The sequence below is a fragment of the Echiichthys vipera genome (genome assembly GCF_963691815.1).
Source record: "Echiichthys vipera genome assembly, chromosome: 9".
Taxonomy (NCBI): domain Eukaryota; kingdom Metazoa; phylum Chordata; class Actinopteri; order Perciformes; family Trachinidae; genus Echiichthys; species Echiichthys vipera.
In genome coordinates, this window is record NC_139834.1 from 9383257 (window position 1) to 9400197 (window position 16941).

The window sequence follows — 16941 nt, forward strand, 5'->3', positions numbered from 1 at the left end:
ATTGAGCAACATATAAAAAACATATAATAAACAGAGAGCTATGCAGGCTGCTAATACTACTAATATTAATAATCAACAGCTGATCACACCATCCAGGGTGAGGACTCTGGCACATTTAAGAGATATGTATGAAGAAAAAAACCATCCACCGCCACCCTTTTCCAGTCTCATACAGAGGGATGTGTTCATTTGTGTCTGAATATCATCCGAGAAAACAGATTTCTACGTTGCATCACGTCGAAGATGGTTTTCCGGAGAGGCTAGAAAACAGACGCGATTAAAAAAAACACATCTTTGTTCACATGTATCCAAATGATGTCAGATTTTCAATGCTTATATTAACCCACCCACAAAAAAAAAGATCGCGCATCCTCTAAATGAATCGTCTTGGCATGTATATTGGCTAGTGGCACCAGCACAATTAGTCCACACAGACAACAGCCTCGATACGTCTCTTTTTCCCCCCATCTTTCAATCATTCAAAAAAAAAAAAAAGGCGATGTATTTACCCTGAACTGTTCATATGCAGTCTTTGTTTTGCTGTCCAGCGAAGGTGGACTACATTTTGATAGTCCTCAATGAAAAAAAACAGAAAGGAAATCCTCCGTGATTGAACAAATACATTTCTGACAAATCCAGCGATGTCTAGGGAGGGGTTCACGTCGCCAGACGCGGTCGAAATCGCGATGTGACAAAAGGGAGAAAAAGAAAAACAACGCGGCTGGATTAGGCGAATTATTCCTGAATAATCCCAATTATGGCTGCTTGCAAGGAGGCAGCTCGCGCATTTGCGGAAACCGTCGGTTTTATTCGGAGAGAGAGAGAGAGAGAGAGAGAGAGAGAGAGAGAGAGGGGGAGAGAGAGAGAGGGAGAGGGAGAGAGAGAGAGAGAGAGAGAGAGAGAGAGAGAGAGAGAGAGAGAAAGAAAGAGAGAGAGAAAGAAAGAGAGAGAGAGAGCCCTGTGCAGTGTTATTGTGAGCCATAACTTGAAAGTGTTTTTTTATTCTAACCTGGCATCATCATGTATGACGCTGTGTGTGTTTTCTCAGGAGCTCCAAGTGTAAACAAACTCTGCTGCTCACAGACACACTGAGCTGACTGGACCCTTAATGACACAGGCGGGCCTGACAGGGCAGCAGCAGCAGCAGCATCAGCAGCAGCAGCAAGGCATTATGGGTCCTCTGGAGGACTATTCCCTCATTTTTAGTGAGTAAAATAATTAAATATGATGCAACCTAATTCAACCCCTGTGCCATATTCACTACACCCTGTATGCTATATATTTTTTTATATATATTGTTTTTATTCTATCCATCCATCTTCAACCGACTGTCCCTATCGGGGTCGTGGGGGACTGGAGCCGATCCCAGCCGACATTGGGCGTGAGGCGGGGTACACCCTTGGCAGGACACGTTTTTATTCTATAATTGATGTAATTTTATATATAGGCTACTGTTTTTCTCCTCTTATATTTGTATGATACATATAATACACTATTCTATATAAAGTATTATATATTTATAGCGTTGTATATCCCTCTGTACTCGATATTCAGAACATTACTATAGGAGCAAACAACTGTCTTCTAAGTAAAGATATAGGGTACTTTAAATTAGTAGTTTGAGTTTCTCAAATTTTTTCGAGGTGCACCGGAATGCATAATGAGTTTACACTGTGTACATGAATGCATCGTGAGTTTAAAGGTGTACCTGAATGCACCACGAAGTCCCATGAACCCACACACAGGTTGTGTGTTTATAGGGAAGGCAAAACATTGCTACGCTGGTGACTTCGGGGAAGGAGGAGGATTTTCCAGTTCTGTTGTTTCTCCATCAGTGCAGCTGCAGGCTACAGGTAAGCTAATGTTACCCTGTGCCTTTAGCTACATGCTACCGGCTATAAGCTAGGCTATCATCATGATTGCGCTGAATTGAAATAAAAAGCTCATTTCAATCCATTTTAGATTTAGAATTGAAATCATGACACTCCTATTTACTGTTCTTCTTAAGTATGTAGCTGATGCTGTATTAGCCAGGCTAGTGGCGTAGCTATTGGGATAGCAATGTTTGGTTCAAACTGAAATATGCTATGGATCGAGATAACATTTTGCACAGAGATTATGGTCCCCCAGAGGAGTAAACCTAAATAATTTGGTAAATCCCCAGACTTTTCCTACAGCAGCACCATGAGGATAAACATATTTGGTTAACCCCTAACTTATTTGACCTGTATTCTTACATCTACCTCTTATATATTTGACTAACAGTTTTTTGCTTACTGTTTACTGTTTTTTTTTATATATACTTTCTGTATTTATTTAGCTGAGTGTTTATTGGTTATCTTATACTGGAGTCATCCCAAAGGATCAATAAAGAGAAGTCTAAGTCTCGAAGTCTTTCACAAACTTAAACATGACATTTTCCATCTTTTTATTTTATCTACATGCATGTTAGCATGCTGACTTTATTCAGCTCAAATCCCCTCTGTGTCTAAGTGAAGGCTGAAAGAGGTGTGTGTGTGTGTGTGTGTGTGTGTGTGTGTGTGTGTGTGTGTAGTATTTGTATACTAGGTATACAGTTATTTCACTAAATATACAAAGCATTTTGGATATAAACTTTTCTTAATACAGTTTAATTGTATCACCTGGATATAGACAGTTTCAGTGACCAAACTCATAATTTCCCTGGGTGATTTCGTCTTGAACTCCATGTAAAATTCCTAGTGGTTAAGTGATATATTTGTATATTTCTGCATGTAGCCTTTTTTTGACACCAGACAGCGGAGAGGTGTCAGGACAGAGGGGGGAGGAGCATTTATGCCCTGTAAGCTGATTTCCACCGACAAGATGGCTTGTCTGATTGGACTGTAACAAATCTATACAGTCACATTTGGGCTAAATAACGGCTGTGATGGATCAGATAAAGCCAATAACCCAATGGGTGCTAATTTTTTTATTTTGAGTGCAATGGCATGTTGAAGGAGGGCTATTATTGTTTTCTTTCTGCCAAAGATATTATTTAAGTAAAATATGGTACTATTTCATCAGTTTATGGGGATGAAACAACTCATTTGGAACAAACTAAACTCCTCAGTGATATCACATTGGTTAAGAAAGAGTCAGCAGGAGTGAGGGAATACCCTCTTAAACACTCAGAAACTCTTTTGAAATCACTGCTTAACATGGCTTTCTGTGGTGTACTGCTTAAAAAAGGCATTCATTATTTTAGAGTGAATGTCTGCCGTAGAATTCACACTGATTATCCTCCTTGGGTCAGTTTAAAGTCTGCTTAAATTTTTAATACATTCCACACTCGAGCATATGTGACCATCACACAAATTAATCACTCCCACCCTTTTCCCTGCACAAGTCTATGAAATGCAAGTGTGCTCTGCTTAATAATTGTGTTTTAAGGCCAAATACATAATCCACATAATCCGAAGGATACCTGACATCAAAGGGCATTTGTGGGTTTGAAGTTAATAGCATAGATTGATTTAGCAGGAAAGTCTTTTATATGACTCTTTAAAGGGATAGTTCGGATTTTTTGAAGTGCAGTTGTAATAGGTCTTTATCCATAGTCAGTGTATTACAGATGGAGGCCACGGTTTAGAGAAGCAGAGACGAGATGCATGGAAGCTAAGCTAACTGTATTTTAGCCACATCAGTTCAAATGTATGCTATATTTGGCATATTTTCACCACTTTACATGTACCTTTCCGTCAGATAATCATTTACGATGGGGTTTTTGATAGCTGTTGCCCCCGGTTCAAAGCAATATATTGCTTAGCTTCTGTGTCAATACTCCTGTCTGCTTCTCCAAACTAGGGGCATGCTGACGAGTATTTAATGCAACCCCACTTTAAAAGCTCTGAACGATCCCTTGAAGATATCAGCCTATCATGATTATGATCAGAAATAGTCTGTGACATCTAATGATGCAGCATCTGTCGAGGTTTCCTAAGAACTGTCAGCTGTAAAACAGTGATCTCAGCTTACGATGGCCGGTGTGCTAAATTACTCTAGCATGATGACACTATGACTTCAGTGCAATGCACGACCTTTGGCTTCTGTCTGCAGCTCATGTTGCCGTGTATTTCCACTTCATGCTAAGTTGAATGCACCCCAGTGACAGAGGCGCTAAAGGTGATGTGAAACTGCCATGCTAATGAAAAGACAAAGAGATAAACAAAGACACATAGCGGAGGATACAGGATATAGGACCATGTTTAATGGCAATACACTGCAAAAACTTTCATCACTTCACACACGTCATTCAGTGCTTCAGTCTGTCTGAGGTTGTCAAAGTAGTGCTATAAAATGTTGTGCAACAACAACAATATGGTTTTACTGGCAAGAATTAAAAGGAAGACTTTTTAAATAAAATGTGCAATAGTGAGGAGACTGCTGCTCTCTAATAATAAATATCACTTTCACATGTCATGCTGTTCACTTTTCCACTTCCTCTCAAGCTGTACCATAAGTTCAAACTGTTGGTTACAGGTTGTTTTTTTAGGCATTAAGGCAAAAATAAATCACATAACCACATTTTGCTTTTGAATTTTGTAATCAAAAATCAATTTGTATGACAAGATTCTGTAATGTCCCACTATGGTATGTTTTTGTCCTTCATTAAAGACACAACACATGGAATTCACAAAAGTTAAATTCATGGCAGTGGGGTTAGACAACAACCTTATCTACGCTCACAACAACAATGAAAAAAACACAAGTATATTATAGAACTGATCAATCAGAATATAACACCACATATACGTAGACTATCTCCACATGACAAGAAAAAAGTAATCACAGACCACAAAACATCTCTGATAATATACTGCGCTTTAATTTTAGAGTGATCACAGTGTTGATGTAGAAATGGGGTAATAATAGATTGCTATTCTATTACTTAACACTTGTATTACAGAATGGATGAAAATATCGCCAATATTAGTGTAATTACTTTCTCCTTGCATTGGACTTAGCATGGAAACACTCACAAATTGTACCCTTTCATTTAATGAAATACTTATCTAAAAACTCACACAGTGATACACGACTTCATGTGTTTTTTTCTTGTGGCTTATTTTGGAATCATGAAAAGGCACTTTACTTGAGAACGGATCAGGATGAACTTTAGGGGCATAATCACAAACGGTGCAAGACCAAAAGTAGTCCAATGAGGAAGAGGGTGCTGGGTTCCTGCATCACTATCGAAAGGGAGACAACTCCACTCAGAAAGATGATGGATGGCATCAGACTCCTGATTACTTCATGCTCAGACTGGAGCTCAGAAACCTCTGACAGTGGGTTTGGTGGATTCTCTAACAATGTGTCAGGGGAACACTGGGGAACATCTCCCTTCTCTTCCCAGACTGAGGCAGACTGAAGAGCTAAGTTTTGGCTCTCTGTGAGTTCAGGTGATGGTTGAGCTTCACCTCCTGCTTCCAGAGATGCCTCTCTCTCCGCCACAGGAGACAAGAGTGAAGGCGTACTGCCTCTGTGATTTGCTGAAGACCCGGTGGAAGCTTCTGATAATCCCGCAACGAGTTCCCTCAATCCCACTGCAACCTCTCGCTCAAAGCCCTGAGTCACGCTCTGAGCAGGCAGTTCAAGACAAGTAGGACTGGCTGAGCTGTCGGTCGATCCGTCCTCTCCGGTTGTCAGCCACAGATTCGTTTCTGTGTCAGGAAGACGCACAAATGAGGCGTCAGAGGGAGGGCTTTCCTCTCCAATGGTCTGGGAACTGTCTGATCTCAGCCTTGACTCTTGTTGTCGAGAGGGAGTTGAAGAAGGCAGCAATGCACAGGAACTTCTGTCTATGGGCTGCTCGGACGTTTGGTTGCCTAATTCACAGTGGAGTCTGGGTAAAGGCTGTGACTTATTTTGCTGGACTGATTTACTGGCACAAAGTACAAAGGATGAATTAGTTTGAAGTGGGGTTTCAGCAGACATACATGGGAACTGTTCACCTGGGGATACAGTGTGAGTGGACGGTGTGCCATCAACAGACGGAAGCTCTTGGTTGGGTGGGACACGGGGACCAGATGGGTGAACTGCAATCTGTTAAAGTAAAACAGTGAGACAACAGTGACAGCCAGGAGAGTAGAAAGACAAAGGGGAGAGATTTGTATTCCACATTAACATTGCACACAGAGAGAGGAAAAGCATTTTTACTGCAGTGCGTACTAATGCTTTTCTGTGAAATGGATCCCATGCTGACAATGTAATTGTGAGGAAATGCAAACAAAACAGGTGCAGTATGAAGAGATTGACTGTCATTTTCTTTCAAAATGATATGCAAAAATTTGAATGCTCTGACTTCTCGTCATAAGTACAAACAGAGAGTTCATACAGTACAAATACATCCAAAGGAGAAGGGAATAGGCTCAATTTTATTATTTTATTCTAAAGTGTACCCAATGTATATATTTAAACATATTGGTCTTTTTTTTTTTTTGTACGTTTCTGACTTATTTCAAAGAAACTTGTGAGGACATGCCTCTCTGGTAAACACAAGATTTTAAAGTGGGGCTATTGCATGATTAATTGTAAGGAATCTTAAATAAACTAATCAAAATTGAATGCAGAACAGACTGGGGGGTGGGGGGTTTTTCTTCTTTGAACACCAGGAACTAAAACTACTGCCATCCCTAAAATACCCTCTTTTTCCCACTTTAAAAAAAAAAGGCTACAGAGCTTTGCCTTCCAAGGTCAAATCAAGATGAAATCACAAAAAATATAACGACATAACAGCAACAGCACCAAGAAGAACAAGTGCAAGACACATAAAACACACATAACAGAAGGGCTAAAATAGAGCATGGGTTTTATGAATGTGTTAAGACTTCACATGTTATTCTCATTCCAGATGAAAATCCAGCTGTGACCTGGTATTCTTTTTAAAGGCCAAACAATTAAAAATCACAACAATACTGCGTAAAACATAGGTGCATAAATTTGTGTGCTGCTGTTTTTTGGTGTTGGAATTCTGTTTAATACTTTTACAGGTTGGTCTCGAGAGAGCATTCAGAGAAAAATCTATTAAGGATTTTATGGCACCACAAAATGAGTAAAAAGCTAAAGGGAAAAACAACTTTTGCACACAACTGAATGCTCATCAGGTGAACCACTAAAACAGTGGGGTCCTGGAAATGATATACAGACAACAATTTAACTTGAGAATTATTATTACACAAAAACTTGGAGAATTAATTAGTCAAGAATGATTAAGTCTGAATGTTTAATCCCTGAATCCCACACAAAATATACTGGATGACATATAGATTAAGAAAAACAGTTACAATTGGAAGGAGCTGATGTTCATACAGTACTTGACTGGTTCATCTTCAATGTTAATGCTCTACCAAAGGGGAACAACATGCATGTGAATACTAATGTAAAAGAAACATTAATATTAACTTGATGAGTACATGCCTAACAGATATGTAGTATCACATTACATCACATTAATCTGTTAGGAGGTGGAACATCATACTGTTTTTTTAAATGACTCCGGGCTGACATCATGCCGACCGACTGTAATTTCCTTTTCTCCTGAAAAGCAAATGTCTTCCAGTCTGATATATTTTATGTATGGTACTGTCCAAAATCAACTTTTGTTTTGCCAAAAAGTAAGCCCCCAGGTAAACCTAGTTTTATGCAGCTCAACGGTTTTCTCTTCCATCATATTGAGCATCATATTGAAACTTATTTAGTCACGTCTTCATGAACCCTTAAAGACCAACCATAGACCCACTTTTGTGTTTTTTAGGGGGTGAACATACTGCCATACAAAGCCTAATTGCAGAACTACAAAACCATAAGTAACATGAGTAACAAAACAGCAGTTTTGGGCATGAAAATACGGAGGTTAGGATTCATTTGGGTAAACATTAAACCATGGCAAACCAATAAACCGTAATCTGTCATAATGTGTCAACTATTAATTTGTTGGGACAGCAAACAAACTTTAAAGCCATTTTTTATTGTTTGTATTATTTCGTAGTTACTGCACCTTGGCTTTTTAGGGCAGCATAGACTGTTTAAAATATGGATGTAGTCCCTGTGACAGCACCCATAGGAGCCCAAATGAAGCTCAAAGTGGGCGGCTCCAGCTGTCACCATCTTGACAGCCCCTGGCAACGGCTACCTCCCGGCAATTGACAAAAAAATAGGCAAAGCAGCGGAGCATAGATGGAGCTGAGGCAGGCTGAATGAAGCCCACGTGTCACTTAAAGCAGCCGGCCCTTAATTATGCAGAATTTTAAGCCTTGATACAATTTAAACGGGTGACCGGCTGTAAACATGTTTATTCGTGCTGTAATGTTGGGCATTTTAACATGGGGGTCTATGTAGATTGACTCACTTTTGGAGCCTCAGGTGGCCATTGGAGGTAGTGCTGTTTTTTGGCACTTCAGCTTTGGCTTCATTTCTCAGCACTGGAGGCTGCCGCTTGGTGCCACATGGAAGTGGTATACACAGGGCTGAAGTAGCTCAGTCCGGACTTGGTCTCGGTCTTCTTGCACTTCTCTTGGTCTCGTTACTTGCTGGACTCGGCTATTGAGAACTTGTCAAGTTGTTCCTGGCTCCTGATTGTAGAGAACATTGCCTAATTTCTATGCATTGATAAGTTTAATAGCATATACTGTAGATCAATCTTGTTTATAGATTCATCCAAACTCCTCAATCAATATATCAGCATTGGAAAGACACTACTGCCTATTATGGTCTTGAACCGGACTGCATTTGTTCTGGACTCGGTCTTGACTTGGTCTTCACTGCCTTTGAACTTGGTCTTGACTTGGACTCGACCGGACCTAGTCTTGGACCTTACTTGGACTCAGTCCCGTTGGTCTCGACTACAGCCCTGGGTTTACTTCATCTGATGTAATTTAAGATGCAGCATTGTGTGTCAAACTCTTCTATTCATAAATCAGACGTTTTTGGGTTGATACCATTTGTTGGACAGATTATAGTTTTAACCATCATGACCTAGTTGCATATACCAATATCTTCACTCGACTTCTACAGCCTCTTAAAGACAGTAAGATTGAGATTACCGGCGGTCCAACGGGGCTCGAGTTAAAGGAGCAGTTCGGCATTTTTAGGAAATTTCATTTTTGCTTTCTTGCCAAGAGTTAGATGAGAGATTAATACCACTCCCATGCATGTTCACTAAATATGAAGCTGTAACCAGGAGAAAGTTAGCTTAGCTTAGCATGAAGACTGACAGAGGAAACAACAGAAAGTCACTGCTCTCAGCCAAGAAATAGTCTGGCACATAAACAAGCTATAATGTGCCAATTAGTGAGCTGTGGAGATGTTGGTTGATCTTTTTAATGGACATATATGAGGATGATATTAATCTTCTCATCTAACTCTTGGCAATAAAGAGAATAACAGTACTTCCCAAAATATCTTACTATTCCTTTAGAATAGCACTGGGGTCACAGTCACTGTGAAATACCTTTCAGTTACATTTCAATACCAATAATTCAATACAAACACCTTGACAACAGCACATTAATAGTGAGGTGTGGTACATAAACACAAATGATTTCAACATATATTACACATGAATCAATATTAGTGTACTGCATCACTTAAAACTGAAAAGGACATGGATTCAAATTAAATGTGGACAACATCAAAAGGTGCAACAACATGAACAGCATGCATCACGGTCGTAATACAATGTGAAGCTGACAGGGAAGAAAGCATACAGTACTCGTGCTACAGCGGTGAGAAGCGAGATATTACCTAAGTTGTTGCTGAAGCTTCAATGAGCTGTGAACAATATAAACAACCAAGCCAGTGATGATGAGCTTTAAAAGTTGTACAGAAATGTTTGTTATGTTTTATTACTTGCATAAAGGGATAAAGCACTGCTTACCTGTTAAATGGCAATGTGTCAACAACTGCATGCAAATCAAGATCATTTGAACATAATCCAAGTAATCTGCTAAATGTCTGTATTCTGTTGGTAAGTAAGTAAATGGGATTTGACATTTGCAGGTCATAGATAGTACATAAAGAAAATAACCCATATGAACCCTCTTATTGGTTAACAATTTACTCCATAAAGAGCAACTCCTTTCTTTCCTATTCTTCTTATTTACACTTACCTCTATATCAATCTCCGGCTGTATGAAGACTGGGCAGACAGCTGTAGGTCTGATGAGCCCTGACCTGGAGGTCCCTGCTTCTTCTGCTGATGTGAAATAGATAGTTACTTTGATTAGTCTGAATAAAGCAATATACTTTTTTTAGGCAGTTTTTCAAGAGAGAGGGGGAGACGGGAGCAGCAAAGGGCAACAGGTTGGAGTCGAACCCACGGCCACTGCCTCGAGGACCTTCAGCCTCTTTACATCGAGCTACTGCTCTAACCACTGTGCACTCTGTCACAGAAAGGCTGCATGACACACTGACCAGGATGCTAATGAAAAACACTACTGAAGCCCCTTTCACACATGTACTACATGGAATTATCTACACATTATCTGGCTGAGCTGAACAGTTGCATTAATACACAGACTTTGACAGCTTCCTAGTACAAGGGGGTTGGTGGCCTAAAGGTTAGAGAAGCGAGCTTGTGAATGGAAGGTTCAATCCCCAGTGCGGTTGGATAAATCTGTGTGGGGAAGTGAAGAAGCAGTACTTGCCCTTCCCTCATTACTACAACTGAGGTGCCCTTGAGTAAGGCCCATAACCCCCAAATGCTCAAGTGGAGCTGCTCAGTGGCCAGAAGAGCAGACTGTTGGTGCAGCTTCCAGGTGAATGTGTAACTGTATGAATGTGATCAGGGCATTCCTGAAAAAGAGAGCATTGCTCTCAGTGTTCTCCCCCTGAATAAATGATGAATGAAGAAAACAAACAGGGAAGAAGAAGGGTGATGAAGAGTGGTTTACACCCTAGAGAGTTGACAAGATTCAGGAATTTATTTCTGTAAGGTCCGATGCTGAAATTGTCAGATCAATTTAAGGATTGGCAAGAGTGAGTTACATGTACTTAATGTAATAGGTGGCGCTTGCACATGATTGATCAGGCTGATTATACAATAAGGCGATAAGAACATCCTCCCTATCGATACACAGAATATCAGCGTTGCACAAAGTCATATGCTGTATTTCATTTCCTGGCCTGAATTTACACTGATTGCAATCATTGTCATTTGATATATTTAGCTGGTCAGTGGGAATGGAGCTATTTACTGGGGAGCTGCCAAGATTTGGACACGATATGGGACCAGCACAGTGGTACAAGTAAACATGACGTAAATAGGCTTGGGAGGATCACCCCAGGGATTTTTTTTTATATATAAACAAGCTCTATTTATATGCTTTTTCAATGTACTGAAAACATTCAGGGCCCCGACAAAATGACCTGGCGCCACTGCTGCCGGTTACCATGGTAACTCACTCCTACCTACCATGCGCATGGCGAGAGGAGAGGGAGACACGCTACTGTTGCAAGTTGAAAAAAGTGTCTGAAAAGTGACTCAGTTACGTAAGATCCAGTACATCCCGCTAGTCCGAGTTATGAGACGGAGCTGGGACTCTTTTTGACTAGACACTGCACTTCTTTGGAACCTCAGTAATCCACCAGCCAAGCATGAAGTCTATCGGATAAATGGTTGTCAAGAAGTTTGGAGGACAGACAGACAGAGTCTCCTTTTATTTCAGTTAGATAGCAAACTGATATGTCAATAGGGATTTTGGACATCAGCATTCGTACTGTACCTTCGAACTCCTCCTGTTCGTCCTCTGAGTCGACATCATCATGCATGCTGAAAGAAAAGAGAGACATTTGGGTTATCGAACAATACAAAAACATGGCAAAACTATTTAATAGTATTAAATGTCTATGTGATTTTACGCTTTACACACAAAACAATATTGTATTGATGCAAAACATGAGGCAGAATAATACTTATTCTTTTAAAATGCACAGTGTAAAGAGTTATCTTTATACAGTGTAATACCGGTTAGCTATGGGCAGATGCAGTAGGTGAGACCTTTCAAATAAAAAGATTTGGATATACGAGACAAGAAAATGTCCATTTGTATATTATGGTTTTATCAACATATCCTCCACAGGATTCAGACAGTTTTGTACACAGCATCTGAATCAGCTGATGAATGCAGCGGCCGTGTCTGAAAAAAAGAACACCACGTTGGATCCTGAGATTGAAAAACGTAGTTAATGTAATAAAGAAGGCACATTTAAAATAGTAGAGGAAGGTGGTCATCATCACTCGCTAACATCAACACCTGTTATGGATAATTAGGCTTGCAATTTGCTGATGCAGTTCGGCTGTTAATGTGCTGAATTGGCCATTTTAATAGGATATGGCTGGGTATCTCTTTGTACTGTACTGTACATTTTGTACGATTCTTTTTCTGAACTGCTGCACCGGCCAAATGCCTCAGTGATGACACATCTCATTAGAGTGTTTGTTAAAATAGATGGCGAGGTGGGAAATTACAGATTGAGGTATTGTGGGCTGACGGTGAGGGTCACTGAAAAGTGCAAGCACAATATAGGTCAGCAGAAGTCGTATTTTTATATTGAAGTTGATGTATCAAAGGTAACTGACAGTGGTGATTTTTTTTTTACTTTGATCCATGTCCTTCTAACACCCAGGATTGGTGTTTTTCATATGTGGTTACATCAGATCCTAAATATTAATAAATGGATGGGGGAGTTGATCAAATATAGCCATGATTCACTTTTAAATCATCTGCATAATAATGGCCAAGAAGCCACTTCTTCTAAAGAGGGGGTGTTACAGCATTGCCAAGAGTCCTGCAAAGGATGCCAAATGGACTTAAAGGTCAAGACGTGTGATTAGCATGTGACGGGAATCAGCTGCCCAAAGAGAGAGGGAATAACCTGAGCTGTATACTCCTGCTTATTGCACTTCCAGTTTAATATCAGCTGGGTAGATTTAGAGATCTGATAGAAATCTGACAAACATCTTTGCATTATACGCGTCTGCTGAGCTCTGCACGCCCTGTCAATAAGTTTAAAAGCTCTAGTTTGACAAGAATAGTATCCAAAACAAAAATTATAGCAGGAGAATGTCATTTTTTTGTTGAAGAAATAAACACAATTTCTGAAAGAAGCAGATATATGCAGATCATTATGCGTTTGAAAGTTGCTCTTGAGAACTTTGCTCTGGTCCTCCACACTCAGGCACATGTCTGGTCCAAACCCTTAGAAAAGATCCCCTAGTGCGACCTGAGCCTGATATTGTAGAGAAAAAAAACATGGTTTATTGTGAATTTGTTGACAGGTGTGTGTGTCCAGTATAAAATATCTTAAGACTGATTAAGACATAGGTTGGTAAGGATCAATATAAGGGTCGGGCAATATGGCCAAAATCTTCTTTCTGATAAAGGTCACTTTCATATCCTGATAATGATATAAATCGGTGTAGCATGTTTTCTGATAATCCAAAACAGTCTGTATGAATTAACCACACAGTAACGCCTATTCTGTAGGCTATACTCATGTGCATTTAATACTCAACAAATTAAATAATGCGTATTTTCTTAATTTATTAAGAACTTTTGTGCAAAAGGAACATGTCGTGCAAGGACCAGAACGTTAAGTGCGTCCAAATGACTGAATTATTGCACTAATGCAGTTTTTTCAACATCATGACAGAAACAGTATAGAAAAATATACTGTATACTATTGCCCTAGTTAACAGAACTAATTATGTTCGGCTTACTCCAGTCAGATCTGGACATGTGACCCCATTTGGCCCAATTCATGTTGCAAAACTCAGCAGCGAGTTGATGGAAAAAAAGATCAGGACTGAGGCAAAAGTCAACAACCTCACTGCCAGGATATCGACGCAGATTACATGAAACAGTAAAACAGCATTGTTGCTGCTCTAGTCTCAGTATTCACCCTCAGCTACGTCACAGACATGTGTTGTACCTGTATTTACCTGAGGTGGATACACTTCAGTTTAATATAAACTGAAACCTACTGTGTGTGTAATCCATATTAACATACAATAAGAAAAATAATGTAGTATCTAGACTTGTTTTATCCCGCAGTAACCTTTCCTCCCACTGGCTGCCTTATTAATGTGTTTGAATCCAATTATCAGTGAACTTCAAAGCACCTAATGAATGTATAATGGTTGCTACAGTGGGGATGCCTGCACAGTTTCTGCTCCCCAAACACCCCCTTTACAATCAGTGACTCATCCATCCTTAACAACCCATCTGGTCCTGTCCAACTTCCAAACAGACCTACATGACAGCTACATCAGTGTACACCCTGTTTGCTCCTTTTATGGGTCCTTATAAGCTTGGGGGGACTGCTGTCTTCTGTCTCCGTCACCGCGCATTGTGAGATTCATCACGCGCCTTCACGTTAACAATAAAAAGGCATTTAATTCCTCCTCTCAGGGATTAGCTGATTTAAGGAGTAAAGAAGGATGAGGTGTGGTTTGAGTGTTAATCTATAACTACTCAAGGGGAAGAGGCTGCAATCTGCTCCAATGAAACTGCCCTGCTCCCCTATGACTCTGATAGAAAAGGTCAGAGGTAAAATGAATGCAGGGAAGCGTCAGGCCTGAAAACGACACCTGCCCTTTGCCTATTTTGATCGTCCTCACACACCACTGGATGACTGGCATTCTAAGGGGTGTGTGTGTACTCTCTCCAAAACTTTTTCTCACTGTAGAAGCTGAAGACATCTAACTTAACTTGGTAGCTTTGAGTCTCACTGACTGTGTTTATTAAGGTCCTGCTTGTCTTTCTATGCTAAATGCAGTCTCCGGGCAGAACTACTGAATAAAACTGAATGCTCATTTCAGCCAAAGAAAACCTCACAGGGATAGCAGGCAACTGGAGCTCTGCAGCTGTTGCACAACCCCAATGTCAAGTGCTTTTGTGACTTATCTCTTTATGATTTGATAGCTAATGGGCTATTTGTTATAAACTTGGTTTTTAAAGTATTATTATTCAAAAATGATTGTGCCTCTGAGCTTCTTGATTTCCCTCTGGACACTTTAATGCAGAATGTTTTACCATCAATAATAAACAGTGAGCAGATGAATCTGTGGAGGTCAGAGGTCGAGGGGATCTCATGCAGGACAGTGGCCGAAATGTTGCACAAATGGACCGTTAGTTTTGCATCTCTTCCACATCTCTGTCTGACAAATGAAAGCACGTGTGTGACAGCAGATTTACCTGTAATATTTTGGAGGTTTCAGGATACCTCTTACTTGCTGCATGTCGTTGTTTGTCTGAGCCGCATCATCTTCGTAGGACAGGAGCAGGGTAGCCGCATAATTCATAGAGGAGTTATTGGCCCAGTAATCACCATTAGAGGTCTCATAGCGGACCACAAACTCAATGCGAGAGCCGTGTGTGATATAAGGTGGTGCAAAAGACAGCTTAAAGGAGAACTGATCAGTGTTGCCATCATGGGAACCCTGAACATACTCTGCTGGGTGATCAAAGTAAGTCACCCAGTTGTCCATGGTGGATCTGACATAAACTGCTTTGTTGAAGGAGATGTTCAGGACTCGTATTACCCCACTGAAGGCAAGTGGCTCACTCTCTGCTGTGGACATCTGCTCGACCTCCACTTTATTAGAGTGCACAGCCTGCAGCAGGGCACTGCCGGTGGGCGCGTTGAACTCTGGATGCACATGATAGGTCGCTTCTCGGTCTGGCTTTCGATACTTTGCCTCCTCTTCCTCCCACCTCGCACTTTCCTCTTCATCGTCCGATTCAAAGGCAACAAATTCCTTCACATCCACCAGATCCCCACCTGTTGTATCGGCGAACGCCACTCTCTTTCCGGGAGACAGCGCCAACTGGATCCGCATATACTCGGCAGTTTCATCGTAGATGGAGTGGCCTCGCTTTCTGGGCACCGGGGAGCATCTCGGGATGAGACGGACGTTCTCGGTGTCATCGTCTTCTTCTTCGTCTTCTTCTTCATCATCCTCGTCATTATCCTCGTCGCCCATGCACCTGTACTCTGCCCGCTTACCGGTTTTAATCGTGGTAAAAAGCCCCTCTTGACTTGGTATGGATAGAAAAGACATATTTGCGGAAGCGTGCACTCATGGAAGCTGTGCGCCGAATAGAGTACATGTAAAAAACACACTACCAAATAGGCCTACTCATTATTTGCGCAGCAGTGCCCAGTGTAGATCCAGCGATGTCCCTGCGTAACGCACAGAGCCTCTCTAGTCAACGTGTGGCGTTAAATGTCACCCATGGAAAGCATGCCTTTACTGCCAGCCCCTTTGATAGTGTATCCCCTGGTTTACATGACTTTACGCATCGCAGTTTGGCTGCAGTCGCGGAAGGAGCAGCTGCTATTTTTAGCACTGACCTACAGGGCTCTCCATGAACCAAATGTGCCTTTAAAGTTGGTATAATCCTGCGACCCCCCCCCCTTGTTCTGTTTGGTTCGGGCTGGCTAAATGCCCACTGCTCGGAATGGGATATTAAAGTAACATCACACGAGCCAGTTGCCAGACATATATGAAGGTTTGAGTCTGACACATTTTAAACCGGTGTACAGACACATTCAGGAGGCTACGTAGTGAAACCTCTACAGACACCATCCTGTGGAAATGTATTATTCCCATTACTATTAATAGACTATTTCAGGATCGGGTCCATTTCATCACCATGGAAATGTCATGGAAGTCCCAAGAGGAAAACAATCAAGATATTCATTACTGTAATTCATTTTTTATGCCAATGCATGCTATCTAATGTGTTACAACATGCACCTCTGTAAGCCTAAATAGGTTTATCTTTGTGCTATAAATAATGTAAGCAAGCTGTGTCATCCATAGACCTAAAGGACGACTGTTCATTCATCTGAGCATTGCTTTGAATGCTGTGATTGTTATGTAATCCCACTCATAGCCTGTTAGGCTGATTTGTGGGA

At 40.8% G+C, this 16941-nt stretch overlaps 1 protein-coding gene across 2 annotated transcripts; it reads right to left on the reverse strand.

Moving 5' to 3' along the window:
* Positions 1–4212: 4212 nt before the first annotated feature.
* Positions 4213–16328, reverse strand: LOC310951566 (protein phosphatase 1 regulatory subunit 3A). 2 transcript variants are annotated; one of them, XM_083919855.1, is made up of 5 exons: positions 15216–16328; positions 11742–11788; positions 10128–10213; positions 9763–9789; positions 4213–6063 (listed from the first exon to the last, which is right to left on the reverse strand). In XM_083919855.1, exons 1-4 carry the CDS (start codon positions 16079–16081, stop codon positions 9763–9765), a joined length of 1026 nt encoding a protein of 341 aa, XP_083775981.1. In that variant the 5' UTR covers positions 16082–16328; the 3' UTR covers positions 4213–6063. The 2 variants fall into 2 exon arrangements, with proteins under 2 accessions (XP_083775981.1, XP_083775982.1); XM_083919856.1 differs by having other exon boundaries at positions 10128–10210; positions 15216–16326.
* Between the last annotated feature and the right edge of the window lie 613 nt (positions 16329–16941).